Source organism: Haematobia irritans, chromosome 4 (assembly GCF_050003625.1).
Source record: "Haematobia irritans isolate KBUSLIRL chromosome 4, ASM5000362v1, whole genome shotgun sequence".
Taxonomy (NCBI): Eukaryota; Metazoa; Arthropoda; class Insecta; order Diptera; family Muscidae; genus Haematobia; species Haematobia irritans.
In genome coordinates this window covers 203,608,561-203,635,793 of record NC_134400.1, presented here as the reverse complement: position 1 = coordinate 203,635,793, position 27,233 = coordinate 203,608,561, and the positions used below count along the sequence as shown (strand labels likewise).

Below are 27,233 nucleotides of genomic sequence, written 5' to 3'. Positions count from 1 at the left end.
CAATCAAATTTACATTTAGTTAATATTTTCTGAGCTAAATATTTGCAAAAATGTTATAGCAGTTTGAAATTGATTGATTGTGGGTGGAAGGTTCAACATTTTGGCAAAAATACTACAATTATTATTATATTTTTCTGATTTAAATCGATATTTTTGATTAATTGGCGACTTAATTTGAGTCGAGATGAGTCGACATATTCGGCGGCGGCGTCGACTGGCAAAATGTGGTCGGCGGCGACTGAAATCAGCGGCGCGACTCGGCGGATTCATTCTCTGTTTGCAAGGCGCATAAACAAGCCATAATCAGAGAATGAAGCCGCCGAGTTGCGCTGCCGATTTTAGCCGTCGCCGACCCGTTTTTAGCAGTCGACGCCGCCGCCGAATATGTCGACTCATCTCGACTCAAATTTAGCCGCCAATTAATCTAAAATATTGATTTATATCAGAAAAATTTAATAATATTTGTTATAGTTTTTGCCAAAATTTTGAACTTTCCACTTTTAATCAATTAGTATCAAGTTGCTATAATAGTTTTACAAAAATTTAGCTCAAAAAATTTGAATGAAATGTAAATTTGATTGTAAGATTGGTTGTACAACTAATCACATTACAATTGGGAAAACTTCAAATTGATTTTATAATAGATAATTTTGCGCCGCCGAACAGACAATTTTTTATCGGCTTAGCCGTCAAGCCTCCGCCGCCGGAGGCAAAAATTTAGTGTTAGCCCCCGCCGACAAAAATGGGTCGGCTTCATTCTCTGGCCATAATTCTATTATGTCTGAATGACTACAAATTGCACAACAAATATTATAACACAAACGCTCCATAAGTTTTATTGCCATTTACTTCAATCAATAAAGCCGATGAGATTGCTAGACTTTGACTTGTAGCATTGGGTCGTTTTTTCAAAATCAGTCTTTTGGCAATCGTGCAAATTGGAAGACCGCGTGTGGCGGAGGCTAAAAAAGGAATTATTTGGAAACGGAACAAAGGATACAAGGATATAGCGGTTCCAAGGGTCCCTTTTTGATCGAACAAGAAGTGTTTTTTGTTACCGTTGAAACTAAATTGAATACAGGTGTCTTAAAACTATCCAAGTTTTAGATTGATTGATTTTTTGGTTAAGTTGCCGTCCGAGTTCCCCTGATTAAAATGGAGCAAATTATTGCAAATCTTTTGTGTGCCGACAATAATCTCATTAAACAGGTAATATTTATACATTAAATTAAAATTTTATTAGTCGTATTTTATTAATTATAATGGAAAATGGTTTTTCTGTGAAGAACACGTGGAGACCTAAAAAAAGACTTATGTCGTTTTCTTTATACTGTCTTCGCAATGCAATTCGTTGGGTCGCAGTTTTTCGCAAATTTATTCTGCTTATTGTTATGTGTGTTTGTATTATTGCTGAGTGTGCGTCTATATGGCGCGCGGTTGAAGAGAGAGCGCGAGATATTTAGGGTTGCCAAGTTCTATGAAAATAACTCACAACATGCATCGGCATTTCTTTTAGAGAGTGTTTTTGTGCATTTGTTGTGTTGTAGAGGAGGGGGTTTCTTTGTATATATAAAAGTTTGTTTACTTTTACCGGTATATATTTTATTTAGCATTCGTGTGACAAAATTGCAAGAACTTTATAATTTGCGTCCTTGCTTCTAAAATCCAAGTGTCAAATTTATATTTCTATTGACACTTATGATGGTTTACTAGTCATCAATTCTGTGCAAAAAAGGTGTGGTCAGCAACAGTAGGCTACCACATAATTCTTTCCATGCGTTATAAGAAAATTTAACACTTACATTTTGTACAATATACAGATAGATGATGAGCATGGAAATATGTGCCATGTGCTTTTGCTTCAACGCAACGATTTATGACTAATACCCCAACAATTATCGGCATGGAGTGTTCTGTTGCTTCGAAGCTATGTATAATTGATATTCCACATGTGCCATCTACTAATTTTGGTCATGAATGAATTAAACTAATTATATGATATCGGCTCTATGGCCCTTATTTGCACATAACTGTTTGAAAAGAGGAATGTTTTGATCCGAGAAAATAGAAAACATTTAAGACGTAACTACTTAGGACAAACAATTGCTTTAGCATAGATCTAAAGATGAGCTTTGGTAGAAATCTGACATACGGAAATGGTTTGAATGCTAATATAGAGTACACTTGAAAAAATGCGTCATATTGATATATGAACCACCAAATCCAGATAAAAACAGCATCTCAAGCTCAAATCGAATGCGGTTTTCGTTTTACCGGGATTATGATCAATTTAATAATTTTACCAAAAATGGTAGATTTGTTACTGTTTGGTAGATTGGTGGAATTCCTGATGATTTGGTAGATTTTGCAAAATATCCCTCTCCAACTAAAGGGAACTTCAAAAATTTTTTATATCTTTATTTTCTATAGAAAAAAAAATTTTGACAAAATTTTCTATAGAAATAAAATTTTGGCAAAGCTTGCTATAGAAATAACATTTTGACAAAGTTTGTTATAGAAATAAAATTTTGACAAAATTTTCTTTATAAATAAAATTTTGACAAAATTTTCTATAGAAATAAAATTTTGACAAAATTTTCTATAGAAATAAAATTTTGACAAAATTTTCGATAGAAATACAATTTTGACAAAATTTTCTATAGAAATAAAATTTTGACAAAATTTTCTATAGAAATAAAATTTTGACAAAATTTTCTATAGAAATAAAATTTTGACAAAATTTTCTATAGCAATAAAATTTTGACAAAATTTTCTATAGAAATAAAATTTTGACAAAATTTTCTATAGAAATAAAATTTTGACAAAATTTTCTATAGAAATAAAATTTTGACAAAATTTTCTATAGAAATAAAATTTTGACAAAATTTTCTATAGAAATAAAATTTTGACAACATTTTCTATAGCAGAGCTTCCCAACCCAATTTGCTTCGCGTCCCCAAAATTGTATCAAAAATTTTTATAGAAATAAAAATTTGACATCATTTTCTATAGAAATAAAAATTTGACAAAATTTTCTAGACATAAAATTTTCACAAAATTTTCTATAGAAATAAAATTTTGACAAAATTTTCTATAGAAATAAAATTTTGATAAAATTTTCTATAGAAATAAAATTTGACAAAATTTTCTATAGAAATAAAAATTTGACAAAATTTTCTATAGAAATAAAAATTTGACAAAATTTTCGATAGAAATAAAAATTTGACAAAATTTTCGATAGAAATAAAATTTTGACAAAATTTTCTATAGAAATAAAATTTTGACAAAATTTTCTATAGAAATAAAAATTTTAACAAAATTTTCTATAGAAATAAAATTTTGGCAAAATTTTCTATAGTAATAAAATTTTGAAACAATTTTCTATAGAAATAAAATTTTGGCAAAATTTTCTATAGTAATAAAATTTTGAAAAAATTTTCTATAGAAATAAAATTTTGACAAAGTGTGCTATAGAAATAAAATTTTGACAAAGTTTGCTGTAGAAATAAAATTTTGCCAAAATTTTCTTTATAAATAAAATTTTGACAAAATTTTCTATAGAAATAAAATTTTGACAAAATTTTCTATAGAAATAAAATTTTGACAAAATTTTCTATAGAAATAAAATTTTGACAAAATTTTCTATGGAAATAAAATTTTGACAAAATTTTCTATAGAAATAAAATTTGACAAAATTTTCGATAGAAATAAAATTTTGACAAAATTTTCTATAGAAATAAAATTTTGGCAAAATTTTCTATAGTAATAAAATTTTGACAAAATTTTCTATAGAAATAAAATTTTAACAAAATTTTCTATAGAAATAAAATTTTGGCAAAATTTTCTATAGAAATAAAATTTTGGCAAAATTTTCTATAGTAATAAAAAAAATTTTTTTTGACAAAATTTTCTATAGAAATAAAATTTTGACAAAATTTTCTATAGAAATAAAATTTTGACAAAATTTTCTATAGAAATAAAATTTTGACAAAATTTTGTATAGAAATAAAAATTTGACAAAATTTTCTATAGAAATAAAATTTTGACAAAATTTTCTATAGAAATAAAATTTTAACAAAATTTTCTATAGAAATAAAATATTGGCAAAATTTTCTATAGTAATAAAAAAAAAATTTTTTTGGCAAAATTTTCTATAGACATAAAATTTTGACTAAATTTTCTATAGAAATAAAATTTTGACAAAATTTTCCATAGAAATAAAATTTTTAACAAAATTTTCTATAGAAATAAAATTTTGACAAAATTTTCTATAGAAATAAAATTTTGACAAAATTTTCTATAGAAATAAAATTTTGACAAAATTTTCTAAGAAATAAAATTTTGACAAAATTTTCTATAGAAATAAAATTTTGACAAAATTTTCTATAAAAATAAAATGTTGACAAAATTTTCTATAAAAATAAAATGTTGACAAAATTTTCTATAGAAATAAAATTTTGACAAAATTTTCTATAGAAATAAAATTTTGACAAAATTTTCTATAGAAATAAAATTTTGACAAAATTTTCTATAGAAATAAAATTTTGACAAAATTTTCTATAGAAATAAAATTTTGACAAAATTTTCTATAGAAATAAAAATTTGACAAAATTTTCTATAGAAATAAAAATTTGACAAAATTTTCTATAGAAATAAAATTTTGACAAGATTTTCTATAGAAATAAAAGTTTGACAAAATTTTCTATAGAAATAAAATTTTAACAAAATTTTCTATAGAAATAAAATTTTGGCAAAATTTTCTATAGTAATAAAATTTTGAAAAAATTTTCTATAGAAATACAATTTTGACAAAGTGTGCTATAGAAATAAAATTTTGACAAAGTGTGCTATAGAAATAAAATTTTGACAAAGTTTGCTGTAGAAATAAAATTTTGACAAAATTTTCTTTATAAATAAAATTTTGACAAAATTTTCTATAGAAATAAAATTTTGACAAAATTTTCTATAGAAATACAATTTTGATAAAATTTTCTATAGAAATAAAATTTGACAAAATTTTCTATAGAAATAAAAATTTGACAAAATTTTCTATAGAAATAAAAATTTGACAAAATTTTCTATAGAAATAAAATTTTGACAAAATTTTCTATAGAAATAAAATTTTGACAAAATTTTCTATAGAAATAAAATTTTAACAAAATTTTCTATAGAAATAAAATTTTGGCAAAATTTTCTATAGTAATAAAATTTTGAAAAAATTTTCTATAGAAATAAAATTTTGACAAAGTGTGCTATAGAAATAAAATTTTGACAAAGTTTGCTGTAGAAATAAAATTTTGACAAAATTTTCTTTATAAATAAAATTTTGACAAAATTTTCTATAGAAATAAAATTTTGACAAAATTTTCTATAGAAATAAAATTTTGACAAAATTTTCTATAGAAATAAAATTTTGACAAAATTTTCGATAGAAATAAAATTTGACAAAATTTTCGATAGAAATAAAATTTTGACAAAATTTTCTATAGAAATAAAATTTTGGCAAAATTTTCTATATATAGAAAATTTTGCCAAAATTGTATTACTATAGTAATAAAATTTTGACAAAATTTTGTATAGAAATAAAATTTTGACAAAATTTTGTATAGAAATAAAAATTTGACAAAATTTTCTATAGAAATAAAATTTTGACAAAATTTTCTATAGAAATAAAATTTTAACAAAATTTTCTATAGAAATAAAATTTTGGCAAAATTTTCTATAGTAATAAAAAAAAATTTTTTTGACAAAATTTTCTATAGAAATAAAATTTTGACTAAATTTTCTATAGAAATAAAATTTTGACAAAATTTTCCATAGAAATAAAATTTTTAACAAAATTTTCTATAGAAATAAAATTTTGACAAAATTTTCTATAGAAATAAAATTTTGACAAAATTTTCTAAGAAATAAAATTTTGACAAAATTTTCTAAGAAATAAAATTTTGACAAAATTTTCTATAGAAATAAAATTTTGACAAAATTTTCTATAGAAATAAAATTTTGACAAAATTTTCTATAGAAATAAAATTTTGACAAAATTTTCTAAGAAATAAAATTTTGACAAAATTTTCTATAGAAATAAAATTTTGACAAAATTTTCTATAAAAATAAAATGTTGACAAAATTTTCTATAAAAATAAAATGTTGACAAAATTTTCTATAGAAATAAAATTTTGACAAAATTTTCTATAGAAATAAAATTTTGACAAAATTTTCTATAGAAATAAAATTTTGACAAAATTTTCTATAGAAATAAAATTTTGACAAAATTTTCTATAGAAATAAAATTTTGACAAAATTTTCTATAGAAATAAAAATTTGACAAAATTTTCTATAGAAATAAAAATTTGACAAAATTTTCTATAGAAATAAAATTTTGACAAGATTTTCTATAGAAATAAAAGTTTGACAAAATTTTCTATAGAAATAAAATTTTAACAAAATTTTCTATAGAAATAAAATTTTGGCAAAATTTTCTATAGTAATAAAATTTTGAAAAAATTTTCTATAGAAATACAATTTTGACAAAGTGTGCTATAGAAATAAAATTTTGACAAAGTGTGCTATAGAAATAAAATTTTGACAAAGTTTGCTGTAGAAATAAAATTTTGACAAAATTTTCTTTATAAATAAAATTTTGACAAAATTTTCTATAGAAATAAAATTTTGACAAAATTTTCTATAGAAATACAATTTTGATAAAATTTTCTATAGAAATAAAATTTGACAAAATTTTCTATAGAAATAAAAATTTGACAAAATTTTCTATAGAAATAAAAATTTGACAAAATTTTCTATAGAAATAAAATTTTGACAAAATTTTCTATAGAAATAAAATTTTGACAAAATTTTCTATAGAAATAAAATTTTAACAAAATTTTCTATAGAAATAAAATTTTGGCAAAATTTTCTATAGTAATAAAATTTTGAAAAAATTTTCTATAGAAATAAAATTTTGACAAAGTGTGCTATAGAAATAAAATTTTGACAAAGTTTGCTGTAGAAATAAAATTTTGACAAAATTTTCTTTATAAATAAAATTTTGACAAAATTTTCTATAGAAATAAAATTTTGACAAAATTTTCTATAGAAATAAAATTTTGACAAAATTTTCTATAGAAATAAAATTTTGACAAAATTTTCGATAGAAATAAAATTTGACAAAATTTTCGATAGAAATAAAATTTTGACAAAATTTTCTATAGAAATAAAATTTTGGCAAAATTTTCTATATATAGAAAATTTTGCCAAAATTTTATTACTATAGTAATAAAATTTTGACAAAATTTTGTATAGAAATAAAATTTTGACAAAATTTTGTATAGAAATAAAAATTTGACAAAATTTTCTATAGAAATAAAATTTTGACAAAATTTTCTATAGAAATAAAATTTTAACAAAATTTTCTATAGAAATAAAATTTTGGCAAAATTTTCTATAGTAATAAAAAAAAATTTTTTTGACAAAATTTTCTATAGAAATAAAATTTTGACTAAATTTTCTATAGAAATAAAATTTTGACAAAATTTTCCATAGAAATAAAATTTTTAACAAAATTTTCTATAGAAATAAAATTTTGACAAAATTTTCTATAGAAATAAAATTTTGACAAAATTTTCTAAGAAATAAAATTTTGACAAAATTTTCTAAGAAATAAAATTTTGACAAAATTTTCTAAGAAATAAAATTTTGACAAAATTTTCTATAGAAATAAAATTTTGACAAAATTTTCTATAGAAATAAAATTTTGACAAAATTTTCTATAGAAATAAAATTTTGACAAAATTTTCTATAGAAATAAAATTTTAGAATTATTTTTCATAGTTTCGGCTATAGGTCGATTAAAAAACATAGATATGATGTTTTTCTTTTATTTTTATTTCCAATATTTCGGTTGACTTCGTCAAAACCGTTTTCAAGGCTGAAGTGAAACAAAAAACAGAAAATTGTTTTTAAATTTAATTACAAAAATCACTAACAAACAAAACCAAACAATAAATTATTAAACTATTATAATTTACATTTGTTCTGGTGTACACAGCTTCACACTCTGTTTTACACTGAATTTAACTTTCTATTGTGCTTTTGTATTGTATGTCTATATATTCGAGCGCAGTTCTCAATGTCTTTCTTGTAATTCATTCTCTCGTCAGGTGGAGTGTTGATAATGTGTAGCATCTCAAGAGTAAATCTGCGTCTGTAATTGTTTTCGTGGTCTAAAATTTCTACACCTTCAAAGTTTGGCTTGTGACCAGTCTGCGCACAGTGGGCCGCGAGTGCTGTTTTCTGCTCCATGGGTTTGTCAGTGGCTTTAATGTCAGATTTGTGAGAAGATAGTCTGGTTTTGAGTTTTGTCATTGTAGTGCCAATATATGTCTTTTGACATAAATTAGATTTGTCACCTTTACATTTAATCTTATATATTATATTGCTTTTATCGTCATTTTTAATTTTGGTTTTAGTTTTGCTAAATAGTCCCTTTACTGTTTTGGTAGTCTTTAACGCGAGCTGATATTTATCTTTGTCGTATATATCAGACTTACACAGTCGCTCCGAAAAGCCAGCTATATAAGTCACTGGCTTGTAAATTTTCATAACTTTTTCGTTATTCTCATTTTTGTTGTTCATCTGTTTCGATTTTACCTTATTTATTAGATTCTGAATTGTTCTTTTTGGGAAGTCATTATTGGTAAGTATCTTTCTAATTTTCTCTTCATTTTCCAAGTGAAATCCAGGATCACTAATGCTGAGTACTCTTCTGATGAAGTTAGTCGCAGTGTTAATTATGATACGTTTGTTATGATTGGAATAAAAGTTAAGTAGACGTCCAGAAGCTGTCGGTTTTTGATACCAGTTTAATTTTAGTTGGTTACCTTGTCTATGAACTATTGTGTCAAGATATGGCAACTTTTGATCCAGCTCCTCTTCCTTCGTGAATTGGATTTGTCGGTTGTAAGAATTTAAAGCGTTAAGCGTTTCTTCGACGTCTGATCTTTTTATAATGGCGAATATGTCATCTACATACTTAGTTACTACACGAGGCTTGGTTGTCTTCTTAAATACGTCGTCCAAAAGTTCCTCCATAATGATGTCCGCTATGATTGGTGAAGCGGGGGATCCCATGGGCATGCCTTTTAGTTGCTCATAAACTCTGTCCTCAAATTTGAAATATCGTGTATCCTTAATGCAAAATATTATTAAATCTTTGAATATGTCCTTTGGTATTCCTGTATATTGCTCAATTTTTGTCCATTTTCTTTCAATCGTCTGAATCGCCAAGTTTATGGGTATACTTGGAAACAGGGATACAACGTCAAAGGAGATTAGAACTTCGTCATCTTGTATTGGCATGTCATTCACTTTAGACTTAAAGGCTATCGAGTCTTTTACATTGTATTTTGAGTGAATGACATGCCAATACAAGATGACGAAGTTCTAATCTCCTTTGACGTTGTATCCCTGTTTCCAAGTATACCCATAAACTTGGCGATTCAGACGATTGAAAGAAAATGGACAAAAATTGAGCAATATACAGGAATACCAAAGGACATATTCAAAGATTTAATAATATTTTGCATTAAGGATACACGATATTTCAAATTTGAGGACAGAGTTTATGAGCAACTAAAAGGCATGCCCATGGGATCCCCCGCTTCACCAATCATAGCGGACATCATTATGGAGGAACTTTTGGACGACGTATTTAAGAAGACAACCAAGCCTCGTGTAGTAACTAAGTATGTAGATGACATATTCGCCATTATAAAAAGATCAGACGTCGAAGAAACGCTTAACGCTTTAAATTCTTACAACCGACAAATCCAATTCACGAAGGAAGAGGAGCTGGATCAAAAGTTGCCATATCTTGACACAATAGTTCATAGACAAGGTAACCAACTAAAATTAAACTGGTATCAAAAACCGACAGCTTCTGGACGTCTACTTAACTTTTATTCCAATCATAACAAACGTATCATAATTAACACTGCGACTAACTTCATCAGAAGAGTACTCAGCATTAGTGATCCTGGATTTCACTTGGAAAATGAAGAGAAAATTAGAAAGATACTTACCAATAATGACTTCCCAAAAAGAACAATTCAGAATCTAATAAATAAGGTAAAATCGAAACAGATGAACAACAAAAATGAGAATAACGAAAAAGTTATGAAAATTTACAAGCCAGTGACTTATATAGCTGGCTTTTCGGAGCGACTGTGTAAGTCTGATATATACGACAAAGATAAATATCAGCTCGCGTTAAAGACTACCAAAACAGTAAAGGGACTATTTAGCAAAACTAAAACCAAAATTAAAAATGACGATAAAAGCAATATAATATATAAGATTAAATGTAAAGGTGACAAATCTAATTTATGTCAAAAGACATATATTGGCACTACAATGACAAAACTCAAAACCAGACTATCTTCTCACAAATCTGACATTAAAGCCACTGACAAACCCATGGAGCAGAAAACAGCACTCGCGGCCCACTGTGCGCAGACTGGTCACAAGCCAAACTTTGAAGGTGTAGAAATTTTAGACCACGAAAACAATTACAGACGCAGATTTACTCTTGAGATGCTACACATTATCAACACTCCACCTGACGAGAGAATGAATTACAAGAAAGACATTGAGAACTGCGCTCGAATATATAGACATACAATACAAAAGCACAATAGAAAGTTAAATTCAGTGTAAAACAGAGTGTGAAGCTGTGTACACCAGAACAAATGTAAATTATAATAGTTTAATAATTTATTGTTTGGTTTTGTTTGTTAGTGATTTTTGTAATTAAATTTAAAAACAATTTTCTGTTTTTTGTTTCACTTCAGCCTTGAAAACGGTTTTGACGAAGTCAACCGAAATATTGGAAATAAAAATAAAAGAAAAACATCATATCTATGTTTTTTAATCGACCTATAGCCGAAACTATGAAAAATAATTCTTAAAGATAAATAAAAAGGTCAACGATAATTATCCAGAAATAGAAATAAAATTTTGACAAAATTTTCTATAGAAATAAAATTTTGACAAAATTTTCTATAGAAATAAAATTTTGACAAAATTTTCTATAGAACTAAAATTTTGACAAAATTTTCTATGGAAATATAATTTTTAATCTATGTTAATGATTGTGTTTATTGGTATCTTATTGCATATGAAAAATACTCATCCTTGTGTTTATTTGGATGTTCATCATTGGGTTTAGTTGGATGATCTATTTATTTATTTATACCATTTGACCGTTAAAATCATTAACGATTACATTCCTTTGACTCACTTTGTTAACCATTAAAGAAATTTCGAATTATGTTGGGAAAAAAGTGTGATTCACAACTAACATCGTGCTTTATTGTTGCCCCACCCCCTATAATAATTGTCTACATATCTAACTATAAAATTTTCATACATCTATGTATTTATTTTATTTATTTGCCATGTGTTAATTGTAGATTTCCTCCTCCCACCTTCCCTTTTAATGTATTCATATGCATTGTATGGAAGATATGTTGGTGAAAGAGAGAAAGAGGCACCATCCTCAGGAATAACGTCATCATCTGCACGTTTCTTATGATAATATTTTGATTTTTCTTAGGAATTTAATTTATTTATGGGAAGAATACAAATTTCAAACATTTGTTTTTGTTAGATAAAATATTTCAATAGTTTTTATTGTTGCCACGCGGTAAGGTCTATGTGTTGGTAATATTAGAAGCTGACCAAATGTCGTAGTATTTATTTATTTTCAGAAATATTTTAAATTTTTTCTCGTAAGTCGTTAATTAAATACCTGCATATTATCATTGGCATGGAAAGTGTAGAGCCCACATGTTTCATTTTAAGTTTTCCTTATTGCTAGCTAAAAGGCATGGAAGACAGGGAAATTGGGTTAAGCGATTTGCTACATTTTTATTTATATATGTACTTATATTTTCCAGAGAAAAATGAAATATAGATAAATAAGAAAATTATGAAATATAAGACTCAAAAAAATGAGTCATCTTCTCCCTTCCAGTTCTATACTCTAAGGCTATGGAAATTCGCTCCAGCCAGCGATGAAACATGTATAGCTAGGCTTGTGTAGATTGTTATGCTATATTTTCTCTTCAATAGCTTAATGACAATTCTTTTTCCCATAAACTCGTAATGAAAAATTGTTGAATTGTATGGAAACCTCGGACAATAGAGTAGTAAGCATGACCACTTCGATATCGAATCCAAGACACTCTGGTTATTTTTTAAAGAGGGTTCTTACAAGTGCTAATATTCCACACAATTCTTATGAATTGCAACTCGAGACCCTAGTTTTGGATGGGGTGGTGTCAGTTGTTGCAAATACATTCAATATTTCACTGTCCTAAATGGTTGTTGTTTGTCGCAACTTGGAGAAGCGTATGTGATAATTCTTAAACGCATGTTGGCATATTCCCGGATCCTTTGCAACCGATTTTCGTGGTAGCCTGGGTTTTCTACATTATGTTATCCGCGTTTAGATTAACAATAACTGTTAATGGATGAAAGCAAATAGGTATTGGTTAAGTTTCGCCACAATTCTCAATTAGTAGTTATTTATTTATAGCTTATTTGTTGTTTTTTCCTCCTTTGCATCGGGCTCTCAATAAGTCTAAGCCTTAATTTCCCGATGCCCTATGTGGAATTTAGGGATAAAAGCCACTTATAGTGAAACAAGGTGTTAACCAGGTGTTAAATATTTGTCAAAAACGATGACAAATATACTGGTTTTTATAGAAGAAATTCGAACGGTGTGTCACATTATGTGTGAATCCACTTAAATTAGCTTTGAAGCATTTAGGAATGTCATCAGTGTTACTGGGAAGAAAAAAAATCATGGACGAACCTTTTGAACCTTTTATAGATATAGCTTCATCGAAATGTGTTACGTCGTAAAACCAACACACCTGTGGTCACTCATTGAAAAATTCTCCTTAAAACAGCAGTTCTGCCTGTTATAATATTTGTGCATTCATACCTTAAGAAGCTCCTAAATACATGCAAAGAACCAAATTTAATCATCTCACCCGGCCAGATCTCGCTAAAGACTATGGAAATGTGTAGTGGCCAACACTGAAACATATATGTATAGTCAGGCTTGCGAAATGGGTATCTGGCATTTTCTTTTCAGTAACTTAATTATGTCAATTCCCTTAATCTTCCTGTCCAATAAGCTCGAATAAATATTGTAATAATTTCTAGTTTAAATGATTTGGACATTGAACCAGCCTGCATTGATATCAGGCTAACATAAAAATAACATGCAAAAATATTCAGATTTTTTTGGTAAATACCAGCCCTATTCTTAATATAATTTTTATTATACCCACCACCATAGAATGGTGACGGGGGTATAATAAGTTTGTCATTCCGTATGTAACACATCGAAATATCAATTTCCGACTATATAAAGTCGGAAATATATATATTCTTAATCAGGGAGAAATTCTAAGACGATATAACGATGTCCGTCTGTCTGTCTGGCTGTCTGAAATTGGAAATCGAGAGGTACTTTAGAACCGTAAAGAGGTGTGCCAAAAATGGTGAGCATAGGTCCATGTTTTGGTATAGTCCCCATATAAACCGACCTCTCGATTTGGGGTCTTGGGCTTATAGAAACCGTAGTTTTTATCCAATTTGCCTGAAATTGAAAATCTAGAGGTACTTGAGGACCATCAAAAGGTGTGCCGAAAATGGTCCGTATCGTTCCATGTTTTGGTATAGCCCCATATATAGACCGATCTCCCGATTTTACATCTTGGGTTTATAGAATCCGTAGTTTATATACAATTTGTCTGAAATTGAAAATTTATAGGTATTTTAGAACCATAAAGACGTGTGCCACAAATGGTGAGTATCGGTCCATGTTTTGGTATAGCCCCCATATAGACCGATATCCCGATTTTACTTCTTGGGCTTCTAGAATCCGAAGTTTTTATCCGATAGGCGTTACACCCTACTATCCATGATAATATCCATGTCATTTTTTATGACCCTTGGTTCGTTTGCATTACATTTGCATATGAAACGCCTTTTATAAAACAACTGCATTAAAATTCACTCATTTGCCTGAAATTGGAAATCTAGAGGTATTTTCGGGCCATAAAGTGGTGTGCCGAAAACGGTGAGTATCGATCCATATATTAGTATAGCCCCCATAAGAACGATCTCCCGATTTAACTCCTTGGATTTCTAGAAACCGTAGTTTTTATCCGATTTGCCTGAAATTGTAAATATTCTCGTATTTTAGGCTCACAAAAGCGTGTATCGGATTAAGTTTTTTATCGGTCCTTTTGGTAATGCCTCCATATAGACCGACTTCACTTCCTGAGGGTGTAGAAGGCGCACTGATCATGAAAATTGCTTGAAACTCAATGTAAAATTTCCAGATTTTACTTCTACAGATTTAAGATTTCAAATCAAGACTTTATTTTATAATTTTCTTGCACACTTACAAGAGATGTTAATGATTCCTTTAAAACTCAAACAAAAATGGTTCTTAAAAATCCAGAATCTGATATAGTCCTCATAGGTGAAATCATTAAATTTATCTTCGGGAAGTGTCCTCAAGCCCTCCTGAAATTTCAAAGGAAACCCTAATATTTGCTTCATGGTGGTGGATATTTAAGATTCGGCCCGACCGAACTTACTGCTGTATATACTTGTTTGTTTTACTATAGGCTCTAGATTATCTTTTTTGTTTGTAAACCGAAACATTTTTAGCCCAATTCTGAAAAATAACGCCCTATTCCCCGTTCCCCTTTTCTAAAAAATATCTCCTAGGGAAAATTTTCTCTTTTCCCTTATTCTAAACCAACTACGAAAATGGGAAAATTGTTCCTTGGGGAAATTGGTATTACAAACGACAATAAAAAGGGAAATACGATGGCACCTTTTGGGAATAATACCCCCCAAACAAATCAAGGGAGTTGTAACAAAAATGCATCATTTCTCTGTAATTTCTGGTCAAAAATCACAAATAAAAAGCATAAAAATAAAATAGTGATGGCATGTACCAGGATGGGATGTACACCATTTACTCATCTCATGGTCACAGATCTGTACATATTTTAAAAATTGTTTTATATGTAGAAAATAAAGGTTTTCCATTTAAACTATAGTACCCGTTCCTGTTTTAATATAGGTGCTTGTTCCCTAATAGGTCATTAATGCGGAAATGTGTCCTGCGTGGCGTAAAAAGCTAATGAATATTTTGTTCTTCTTCCATTTTGATGAAATATATCCAGTTCTTTAAGAACTTTGTTCAGGCTATACTGGGCCACATATACGTCTCGATCTTTTCCTACGCCTCTTTCGGGAAAGAAGCGTAGCACTTAATCTTACTAGTGGGGATAATCCAAATGGCTTGGTATGATGTGGAATGTAGGCTGCTAAAACAAGTTTGTATTAAAATAAAACAGTTGAATTAAAACAGCTGACTTCGAACACTCTAAATTGTTTCTCTCTCTAGTTATTCCCTTTCCTAACTGTTTAGAATAGGAGGATTTTATTCCTGGGGAAAATGAAATCCCAGTGAATATTCAAAATTGGACTTTTTAGCATAATCGAGCGTAAAACAAGTAGGTTCGGCCGGGCCGAATGTTAAATACCCACCGCCATGAATCAAATATAACAGTTAACTTTGAAAACTCTTCGTCGTAGCGGGTTACTTGATAACATATAGAATTTCAGGAGATTTGATGAAAGATATTCTCCCAAGCAGATCAGTTTAACAGCACGCTTTCCGAAGATAAATTTAAAGATACTACCTATGAAAACTAGATCAGATTCTGGATTTAAAGGAACCAATTTTGTTTGAGTTTTAGAGAAATTATAAACATATCGTGTAAATGATGAAATAAAGCCTTGATTTGAAATCTTAAATCTGTAGATTTTATCGCCATTATTCAAATGATAGCGAGAAGTAAAATCTGGAAATTTTACTTTTAACAATTTTTATGATCAGTGCTCCTGCTATACCCTCAACATATGAGAAACAGTCTTTTTTGTGCGTATAGCTTCCCAAGAAATAAATTCGTGAGGTAGGTCTGTATGTGGCCTATACCAAAACATGGACCGATACACCCCATTTTAGACACACCAATTTGTGGTCCTAAAATACCTTTAGATTTTAAATTTTAGGCAAATCGTTTAAAAACTACGGTTTCTAGAAGCACAAGACCCCAAATCGGGGAGATCGGTTTATATGGGAGCTATATCAAAACCTGAACCAATACTCCCCATTTTCGACATAGCTATTTGTGGTCTTAAAATACCTCAAGATTTTCAATTTCAAACAAATCGGATAGAAAATACAGTATCTAGACGCCCAAGAAGTAAAATCGGGAGGTCGGTCTATGTGGGATCTATACACACTATTTTCGGCACACACACACACACCTATTTCTGGTTCTAAAATACCTCTAGATTCCAAATTTCAGTCAATTCGGATAGTTACAATACAGTTTCTAGAAGCCCAAGAAATAAAATCTGGAGATTGGTCTATATGGAGACTATACGAAAACATGGACCGAGACGGACCTTTTTCGACACACCTCTTTATGGTCTCAAAATAACTCTATCCCAGCAAAAACTGGGTAAGCACTAGTGATTCTTTCAGTAATACCGGTAATCAAAAAGTTACTACTTGCGGTATTACCTGGGATTTAAAAATAATAACTTACCTGTGTAGGCAAAAAGTGATTCTTTCTATTAATACCGGTAATCAAAATCATATCTTGAGGTCCGGGTTCGGCTCTACAGTGGGCACCGTTAATAGTAGCGAAAAATAGTGCCAAATTACATTTCAGAAAAATTTGCCAATAAAATATACCTTTGTTTTCTAAAGTTGTATAGTACATAATTTATATTACAAAATAACATCATTGAATAGATCCATGTCGTGGAGCGTGGTATAGTGTGATGACTTACAAAACAACAGGGGTGAGTTCGCACTTTTTGGGTATCTTTATGGTAAAGATATTATTTTTGGAGAGCTGGTATGCTTGCGAAGAAGTACTTATTTTTCGACTGCTGGTATGCTTGCACGGAAGTACTTTCCTCCAATGTCATGCCCGTGTAAAAGTATTACTACTGATATATGTACGAGGAAGTTGTTACCAATTTGGCGCAGGCATACTTGTACTCATACCTGGTAATAGGAGTTTTTGCTGGGATATTTTCAATTTCAGGCAAATCGTATAAAAAATACAGTTTCTAGACGCCAAAGAAACAAAATCCGAAAATCGGTCTATATGGGGGCTATACCAAAACATGGACCGATAGGCACCATTTTCAGTACACTCTTTGATGGTCTTAAAACACCTCTAGATTTCTAATTTCCGGCAAATTGGGTAAAAACTACGGTTTTTTATAAGCCCAAGGCCCTAAAACGGGAGGTCGGTTTATATGGGGACTGTATCAAAACTTGGACCGATATAATAGCCCATCTTCGAACTTGACCTGCCTGCAAACAAAACTAGAATATGTGCCAAATTTCAGGACGATGGCGCCATTATTGAAGGCTGTAGCGTGATTACAACAGACAGACAGACAGACGGATATGCTTATATCGTCTTAGAATTTCACCCTGATCAATAATATATATACTTTTTATATAGTCGGAAATCGATATTTCGGTGTGTTACAAACAGAATGACAAACTTATTATACCCCCATCACCATTCTATGGTGGTGGGTATAAAAATGGCATATAATATTTAGTGTTTGAGTAAATTGTGACATCTTCGTTTATTGTCAGCAGGGTTTTTTCGTGCTAACCGACTTTTCTACTGTGTCTACATACAATTTTTTTGGGGTGTAGGGTCGTGTTTGTTATAATTGTTTTCTTGAATAATTTTAATTCTAAATATGACAAACTTCTCTAATATTGTTTAATTCTGTATTTCATATTTAGGCTACTGCTGATCTCCAAGAGGCCTACAAACGTCCCGAAACTATACCACAATTATGTGATATTGTTGTATCCAACAAAGAATCCCAAATACGCCAATACTCGGCTGTTCTTTTAAAGAAACGTTTGGGCAAATTACGTCATTGGCAAATGGTACCTCCTGAACAACAGCAAATGTAAGTAAATTCTTATAACAAAACGAGTGGAATTTGTGTTAAGTACATTTCGGTTTTCTTCGCAGCATTAAACAAGGAATGCTGAACGCTTTGCTTAATGAACAAGAGAAATCTGTACGCAATGCTATTGCTCAATTTGTTGGTGTTTTGGTACGACATGAGTCCGATAAGCAGGGTGGTGCCTATATGAATGAAGTATTGAAATTTGTCTATAGTCACTGCAGTTCATCGGATCCTAAGCAAAGTGAATTGGGTTCATCGATTTTTGCCACCCTCACCGATATAGCACCAGATCAATTTGTTCCCCATATGGAATCGGTTTGTGAAATGTTCACAGCTGCCCTTATGGCTACCGAAGCCAGTGGTAACATGTCATCACCGGTTATATTTAATATTCTCTCGGGTATGACCTATTTGGTACCCTTTATCTTGGGTCACAATGCTGCCGAACAAACGTATCAGAAATCAATTCCTTTGATTATTAAATCATTGCAAGCCTTTGCTGTACAACCTGACTCAGATCAATTTGTACGTGCCTTTGATATTTTGGAGAGTATGGCTGATTATACACCGAAATTGTTGACCACCAATATAAAATTATTGCTTGATTTCTGTTTGGAAGCCTCCAATAATGCCCAATTGGATAGTGCTGTACGTGTTAAGACTGTCGCCTATATTGGTTGGTTGGTTCGTTTGAAGAAGAAGGTTATCATTAAACAAAAACTTATTGAGCCCATCATACAAGTTGTGTTCAATCTTATGGCTACTGAACCAGAAGGCGAAGATGGTGAGTTATTAGAAAATTTTGAAGAATAGATTTAACGGTCGATTTCTCTATATCGAATACCAACGCTTTCGTTTGACTGAAGTGCAAAAAACAGCAGATTTTTGGTTATAAATTTATAGACTTAAATTAGCATTTTAGTCGATCGATAAGACTATGTACGGGTATAGTGAAACTCCGCAAACAACTACATTCTAAAATTTATTTAAACTCTTTCGCCTAATCTCGCCTTTCCAATTTAAATATGTATATTTTAATTTTATTATTTTGAAAAAAATGTCATTGTTTTATTTTTCTAGATGATGAGGAATACTTTTTGGGTGAAGATAGCTCGAATCCCATGACCACTGCCACCCAAACTATGGATTTGTTGGCATTAAATGTACCCCCAGAGAAATTGATCCCACCACTATTGCAATTGTTGGAGCCTGCTTTACAAGGTCAAGACCCATTGCCTCGTCGTGCTGCATATTTGAGTATGGCTGTAATTGCTGAAGGTTGTTCGGAAGCTATATGCAATAAATACTTGGAAACCATGTTGAACATTGTTAAAGTGGGCATCACCGATCCCACACCATTGGTGCGCAATGCTGCCTTCTTTGCATTGGGACAATTCTCCGAACATTTGCAACCCGATATCACCAAATTTGCTCCACAAATTTTGCCCATCTTATTTGAATTCCTTCAACAATTGTGCAATGAATTGCGGGTAAGTTGTGTGTTCCTTTTTGCATATGGTTTTACAACTGCGTTATTTTCAAGCACCCGTTTTATTGAAATTCTCTATTAAATTCTAAAGTTAGAAGCACACTGACGTACTAATTGATTGGCAACCCCTATGCTCGAAATTGGCTAATTCTAAATCATTTCTTTTGGCTCTTTTTTTTTTCTTTCTCTTTCCTGTGACTCACATTGCCAACTTTGTTATTTTTTTATTTTTCATTTTGTTTTGTGAATGCTGCATTGGGTTTTCCAGGCTTTATGGCCTCAAAATAATCAATGCGACGTAGCTGAAACCTGGCACACCACTGCCTCAATGGTTAAACAAGACATAAATTCCATACTTTATATGAGCCAATTACAAATCAAGCGTAAAAAGCTTCTAACTAAATATGTAACTAAACCATAGTTTCTACAGATTAAGACATTGTCATTGGTATTGAAGTTGATCTACTAAACGTTAATATCTCTTTGATTCGTTCACAGGGAGGTGGTACTGAACCCAAACATATTGATCGCATGTTTTATGCTTTAGAAACATTTTGTGAAAATTTGGAGGATGCCTTGGTGCCACATTTACCATTGCTTATGGAACGGTAGGTTTTACAAGAAAATCTCTTAAACTCTGTATCCATATTGAACTTTTTTTTTTCATTTTAATTATTTTCAGTCTCTTTGAAGCTATGAATCCCAATAACTCCGTACGTGTTCGTGAATTGTCTCTCAGTGCCATATCGGCTGCTGCCAATGCTGCCAAGGAAAATATGATGCCTTATTTCCAACAATTAATTGCAATGCTACAAACCTACTTGGTTAAGACCGAGAACGAGGATATCCTTGCACTGAGATCTCAAGCCATTGATACTTTGGCTGCAATTGCCCGTACAATTGGCAAACAGAACTTTATGCCTTTGGCCACAGATACCATGAACTTCTCGCTTTCCTTGATGGAAGAAGCCGATGATCCTGATGTACGCCGGGCTTTGTATAATTTAATTGCTTCGCTGGCTGAAGTAGTTAATGAGGAAATGGCTTCCGTCTATCCCAAAATTATGACTCGTTTATATGACTCTATACTCTCCACTGAAGAAGTTATCCCTGAGTTCAAAGAAGATGTCATCACTGTGCCTGGACCCGATAACGATGAAAACGATGATCGTGAAATTGACATTGAAAATTCGGATGGCGAAGATGATGATTTGGATAACATTGCTGGTTATAGTGTTGAAAATTCCTATTTGGACGAAAAGGAGGAGGCCATTTTGGCTTTGAAAGAATTTGCCCAACACACAGGTGCTGCTTTTATACCCCACTTGGAGGAGTCATACAAAAATGTTTACAAAATGATTGATCATCCCCAAGAGGATATACGCAAAGTCTCTATTGATGCCTTGGCCACATTTATTATTGCTTTGTACAAACACAATGATGTTCAAGGTGTGGCCAATGCCATAACCATTTTGATACCCAAATTGGGACAAATTGTCCGCGACGATGAAGAAGTGGCTGTTGTTTTGGCAGCTTTGGAAAGTTATTCGGAATTGTTGAAAGAATTGAAACAATTTGCTTTGGCCGATGACCAAATGTGTGATACCATTTTTACTTGCATTAATGATGTGATGCTGGGCAAGGTTGCTTGTCAATTTGATGATCCCACCACCGCAGGCGGTAATGATGATGAGGAGACAGAAGAGAGTGAATACGAAGAAGCTATTATCGAGGCAGCTGGTAATTTGTTACCACTCTTCGGTCATGCTATGGCACCAGAGAAATTTGCTTTATACTTTGGTCGCATATGTCCCATATTTTTAACGAAACTGGTTAGTATAACTTTTGTTGATTTACAACTAATATGCAAAGTTTACATAATTCCGAAAGATATACAGAAAACTAGTAGAAATGAAGAATTTTTTTTTTATAGAAATAACATTTTTCTGTATAAATAAAATTTTGACAAACTTTTCTATAGAAATAAAATTTAGACAAAATTTTCTATAGAAATAAAATTTTGACGAAAATTTTCTATAGAAATAAAATTTTGACAAAGTTTGCTATAGAAATAAAATTTTGACAAAATTTTCTATAGAAATAGAATTTTGACAAAATTTTTTATAGAAAAAAAATGTTCAATAGAAAATAACATTGAATTGCTTCATCAGGAGTCGATGTATGCAAAACATTCAAGTGTAACACAACAACAACACATAAAGCTTAAAACTAGAGTAGTATCACTACGTTCGTCTATTTTATTGCACTCAAAGAAACCAATACATACAAAAAACGATCTCCAGCTTGATTAATTATTTTCTATTGGATAAAAGAAAGATCGAATAAAATCAAAATTTCTAACTGAAATAAAATTTTGACAAAATTTTCTATAGAAATAAAATTTTGACAAAATTTTCTATAGAAATAAAATTTTGACAAAATTTTCTATAGAAATAAAATTTTGACAAAATTTTCTATAGAAATAAAAATTTTACAAAATTTTCTATAGAAATAATACTTTGACAAAATTTCTACAGAAATAAAATTTAATAAAATTTTCCATAGAAATAAAATTTTGACGAAAATTTTCTATAGAAATAACATTTTGACAAAATTTTCTATAGAAATAAAATTTTGACAAAATTTTCTATAGAAATCGAAATTTTAACAAAATTTTCTATAGAAATCAAATTTTGACAAAATTTTCCATAGAAATAAAATTTTGACAAAATTTTCTATAAAAATATAATTTTGACAAAATTTTCTATAGAAATAAAATTTTGACAAAATTTTCTATAGAAATAAAATTTTGACAAAATTTTCTATAGAAATAAAATTTTGACAAAATTTTCTATAGAAATAAAATTTTGACAAAGTTTGCTATAGAAATAACATTTTAATAAAATTTTCCATAGAAATAAAATTTTGACAAAAATTTTCTATAGAAATAAAATTTTGACAAAATTTTCTATAGAAATGAAATTTTGACAAAATTTTCTAAGAAATAAAATTTTAATACAATTTTCCATAGAAATAATATTTTGACGAAAATTTTCTATAGAAATAAAATTTTGACAAAATTTTCTATAGAAATAAAATTTTTTACAAAATGTTCTGTAGAAATAAAATTTTGACAAAATTTTCTATAGAAATAACATTTTGACAAAATTTTCTATAGAAATAAAATTTTGACAAAATTTTCTATAGAAATAAAATTTTTACCAAATGTTCTATAGAAATACAATTTTGATAATATTTTCTACAGAAATAAAATTTTGACAAAATTTTCTATAGGAATCAAAAATTTGACAAAATTTTCTATAGGAATCAAAAATTTGACAAAATTTTCTATAGAAATAAACTTTTGACATTATTTTCTATAGAAATAAAAATTTTGACAAATTTTTCTATAGATTTAAAATTTTGACAAAATTTTCTATAGAAATAAAATTTTGACAAAATTTTCTATAGAAATAAAATTTTGACAAAATTTTCTATATAAATAAAATTTTAACGAAAATTTTCTATAGAAATAAAATTTTGACAAAATTTTCTATAGAAATAAAATTTTAATAAAATTTTCCATAGAAATAAAATTTTGACGAAAATTTTCTATAGGAATCAAAAATTTGACGAATTTTTCTTCAGATATCAAAATTTTGACAAAATTTTCTATAGAAATAAAATGTTGACACCATTTCCTATAGAAATACAATTTTGACAAAATTTTCTAAAGAAATCGTCATTTTGACAAAATTTTCTATAGAAATCGAAATTTTAACAAAATTTTCTATAGAAATCAAATTTTGACAATTTTCTATAGAAATCAAATTTTGACAAAATTTTCTAAAGAAATCGTCATTTTGACAAAATTTTCTATAGAAATCGAAATTTTAACAAAATTTTCTATAGAAATCAAATTTTGACAAAATTTTCTATAGAAATCAAATTTTGACAAAATTTTCTAAAGAAATCGTCATTTTGACAAAATTTTCTATAGAAATCGAAATTTTAACAAAATTTTCTATAGAAATCAAATTTTGACAAAATTTTCTATAGAAATCAAATTTTGACAAAATTTTCTATAGAAATAAAATTTTGACGAAAATTTTCTATAGAAATAAAATTTTGACAAAATTTTCTATAGAAATAAAGTTTTGACAAAATTTTCTATAGAAATAAAATTTTACAAAATTTTCTATAGAAATAAAATTTTGACGAAAATATTCTATAGAAATAAAATTTTGACGAAAATTTTCTATAGAAATAAAGTTTTGACAAAATTTTCTATAGAAATAAAATTTTGACAAAATTTTCTATAGAAATAAAATTTTGACAAAATTTTCTATAGAAATAAAATTTTGACAAAATTTTCTATAGAAATAAAATTTTGACAAAATTTTCTATAGAAATAAAATTTTGACAAAATTTTCTATAGAAATAAAATTTTGACAAAATTTTCTATAGAAATAAAATTTTGACAAAATTTTCTATAGAAATAAAATTTTGACAAAATTTTCTATAGAAATAAAATTTTGACAAAATTTTCTATAGAAATAAAATTTTTACAAAATTTTCTATAGAAATAAAATTTTTACAAAATTTTCTATAGAAATAAAATTTTTACAAAATGTTCTATAGAAATACAATTTTGATATTTTCTACAGAAATAAAATTTTTACAAAATTTTCTATAGAAATAAAATTTTGACAACGTTTTCTATAGAAATAAAATTTTGACAAAATTTTCTATAGAAATAAAATTTTGACAAAATTTTCTATAGAAATAAAATTTTGACAAAATTTTCTATAGAAATAAAATTTTGACAAAATTTTCTATAGAAATAAAATTTTGACAAAATTTTCTATAGAAATAAAATTTTGACAAAATTTTCTATAGAAATAAAATTTTTACAAAATTTTCTATAGAAATAAAATTTTTACAAAATTTTCTATAGAAATAAAATTTTGACAAAGTTTTCTATAGAAATAAAATTTTGACAAAATTTTCTATAGAAATAAAGTTTTGACAAAATTTTCTATAGAAATAAAATTTTTATAAAATGTTCGCTAGAAATAAAATTTTTACAATATGTTCTATAGATAAAATTTTGATAATATTTCTACAGAGATAGAATTTTGACAAAATTTGTTATGAAAAAGTCCACAAAAATTTTTAAGTCAATTTTATTTTATATTAATATTTTTTTAATTTTTGGAAATGTAAAATTTTTAACGTCGTGTTTTCTTTTTCAGCAAAAAGCCAAAAAGAATGAAGATCTCGAATCCCAAAGATCATTTATTTATGGTGCATTGGCTGAATGCTTTGGAGCTTTGAAACACAACAGCGGTACTTATTTCGACACTTTATGTCCTGTAATGATTGAAGGTCTTTCGGATGACTTCAATCAGTCAAGACAAAATTCCGTCTTTGGTTTGGGTGAATTGGTTTTACACTCAGAGGAAAAATCATTCGAGTAAGTAAAGACTTCAAATTGCTCAGAATATATAGTTTGAAGACTTACATACATTTAATTCTTTCAGAGCTTATCCTCACATCTTGATGGCTTTATCCCAAGCCGTCTCCAAGGAAACTGAACCAGCTGCTCTGGACAACATATGTGGAGCCATTGCCCGTCTAATTATGACAAATTGTTCATTGGTACCTTTGGATCAAGTATTGCCTGTATTTTTGCAACATTTGCCCTTACGTGAAGACTTTGATGAGAATGCTACTATTTTCAAATGTTTCAAACTTTTGTATATACAAGCGCGTGATCAAATTACACCATCCATGGAGCAAATATTGGCCATAGCTATTCATGTTCTATACAAAAAAGAATTTGTAGATCAAGAAACTTGCGATAATGCTGTGGCTTTGCTCAAGGAAATTCGTGAACACTATCCCGATAAATTTGGAGCTGTTGCCAATTCGAATCCCGAAATTGTCAACTTTTTACAAACTCTTTAAGAAAACTGGTGGCTGTGGGAGTTTACTTAAAAAAAAAAAGAAGAGATGTCACGCGCCATCAAATAACAAGTCGTCAGCCCGATAAATTAGTATTATCATTTGTCAATCAACAACATTAATGAATCGTTGTCGTCGTCTCGTCTTTATCCTCGAAGAAAATTGCTTTTGGAGCATTTTTCTTTTGTTTATCCGCAGCGTCTCTTCAGTAAATCTATAAGAGGAGAACCTATAATATATGTTAACATAACTTTTATTTTCAATGGCGATCCGACGCCACTCCGCCCCCACTCAAGGAGGTACATCCTCCCTTTTACTTTTAAAAAGACTGTAACCGTTAGATTTCCCTTTAATTTGGGGGGGAAATCAGAAAACAACAACCACAAGATATTTGTATAACACACATTGTTGTTCTAAACAATTAATTTATATTTTTTTAAATATTTGACCACACATTCAAGCTTCATTATAATATTTATTTATTCTCTGATCGAATTAAGTGTTTTTTATTGGGCATGTTGTAAAACGTTGCCTGCGATATTAATTTTTATTGCATATCTGGAATATGCCCAGGAGACAATTTTGAACTATGCAGAGTTAAACATAGATCAAATACTTCGTCTCCGATCTATCTCAAGAACATGTAAATGTTTTGCAATAAGAAAACATTTTGTATTAATAAACCAAATCTCCTATCCCCCAACCCATGCCCCTCGTATGGTACCATTGAGTTGAAATATTGTGTTTTTTTTTTTTAACTCAAATCGTACGGCACTGGCTGTGATAAAAATCCTTGTGTGTCAAATTGTTCTCATTGTTATAACGATTGATTTATCTGGAAATGCCATGGACGAAATACATGCGCCCCCTCTGTTATCCTTAATACCGCCACATGCCAATGACTAGACGTTATTGTGTTTATTCTTTGAAAAACATTTCAATATATTAAATGAGTGGCGGTTTAAATCTTTGAAAAATCCCCACTGAAAAATAATTTCCAAGGTAGTAGCAATAGAATATGAATTTTTCACTAACTAAATTTTCAGTTAAAAGTAGTTTGAATTAATTATTTTTGAAGAAACTCTGCAGTGCTTAGCACAAAGTAACAGGCGTATCCAAAATATATTTGTAATATTTTTATTTTATTCCGTAAACTTTGTTGAAATGTTATTGTAATAGGGGAACTTTCTAATGAATTCAATGTTGTCACAACTAGGAGACGATTTCCTATTATTACTCCAAGCCATCAATTGACCCCCGAGTGTATAGAACCCAGTTTTTTAATCGAAAACTTTTAATTACTACATAAATACATATGTATGTATTAATTTCTTAGTTTTACCATTGCTTCCTCTTCCAGTTAATATCTAACTGCGAACATTTTACCAATGAACATTTAAACGAAATATCTTAAGCATGAAGATATCAAGATGAGTTTTTGGAAATCTATCTATGCTTTGACAGAAAATAGTGAACACACATTATTTAGCATACCCACATCAATATATATATTAATTATACATATGAAACATTCTTTGTTAAAAAAAAAAACAATTTTTTTTATTAATATTATTGTCTATGCTAGAATTAGAGAGATTGTCTTAATAAATTTTGAATTTTAAAGAAATGTCGAAAAAAATCATCGTTTTTTTATTGTTGT

General features: G+C 28.8%; 1 protein-coding gene across 1 annotated transcript; it reads left to right on the top strand.

Annotated features, from left to right (window-relative positions):
• The first annotated feature begins 912 nt into the window (after positions 1–912).
• LOC142236546 (importin-4-like) lies at positions 913–27,212 on the top strand. The gene is made up of 8 exons (XM_075307783.1): positions 913–1,209; positions 17,942–18,114; positions 18,180–18,901; positions 19,198–19,607; positions 20,105–20,214; positions 20,289–21,438; positions 24,862–25,082; positions 25,150–27,212. The coding sequence occupies exons 1-8, from the start codon at positions 1,156–1,158 to the stop codon at positions 25,574–25,576; spliced, it is 3,267 nt and encodes a 1,088-aa protein (XP_075163898.1). The 5' UTR covers positions 913–1,155; the 3' UTR covers positions 25,577–27,212.
• Positions 27,213–27,233: the final 21 nt, after the last annotated feature.

Bases quoted from the DNA above. Each gene is read 5' to 3' on its own strand.
- LOC142236546 (XM_075307783.1), top strand. From the start codon at position 1,156: ATGGAGCAAATTATTGCAAATCTTTTGTGTGCCGACAATAATCTCATT. The intron at 19,608-20,104 runs GTAAGTTGTGTG...ATTCGTTCACAG, and splicing joins AATTGTGCAATGAATTGCGG to GGAGGTGGTACTGAACCCAA. The intron at 21,439-24,861 runs GTTAGTATAACT...TTTCTTTTTCAG, and splicing joins CCATATTTTTAACGAAACTG to CAAAAAGCCAAAAAGAATGA.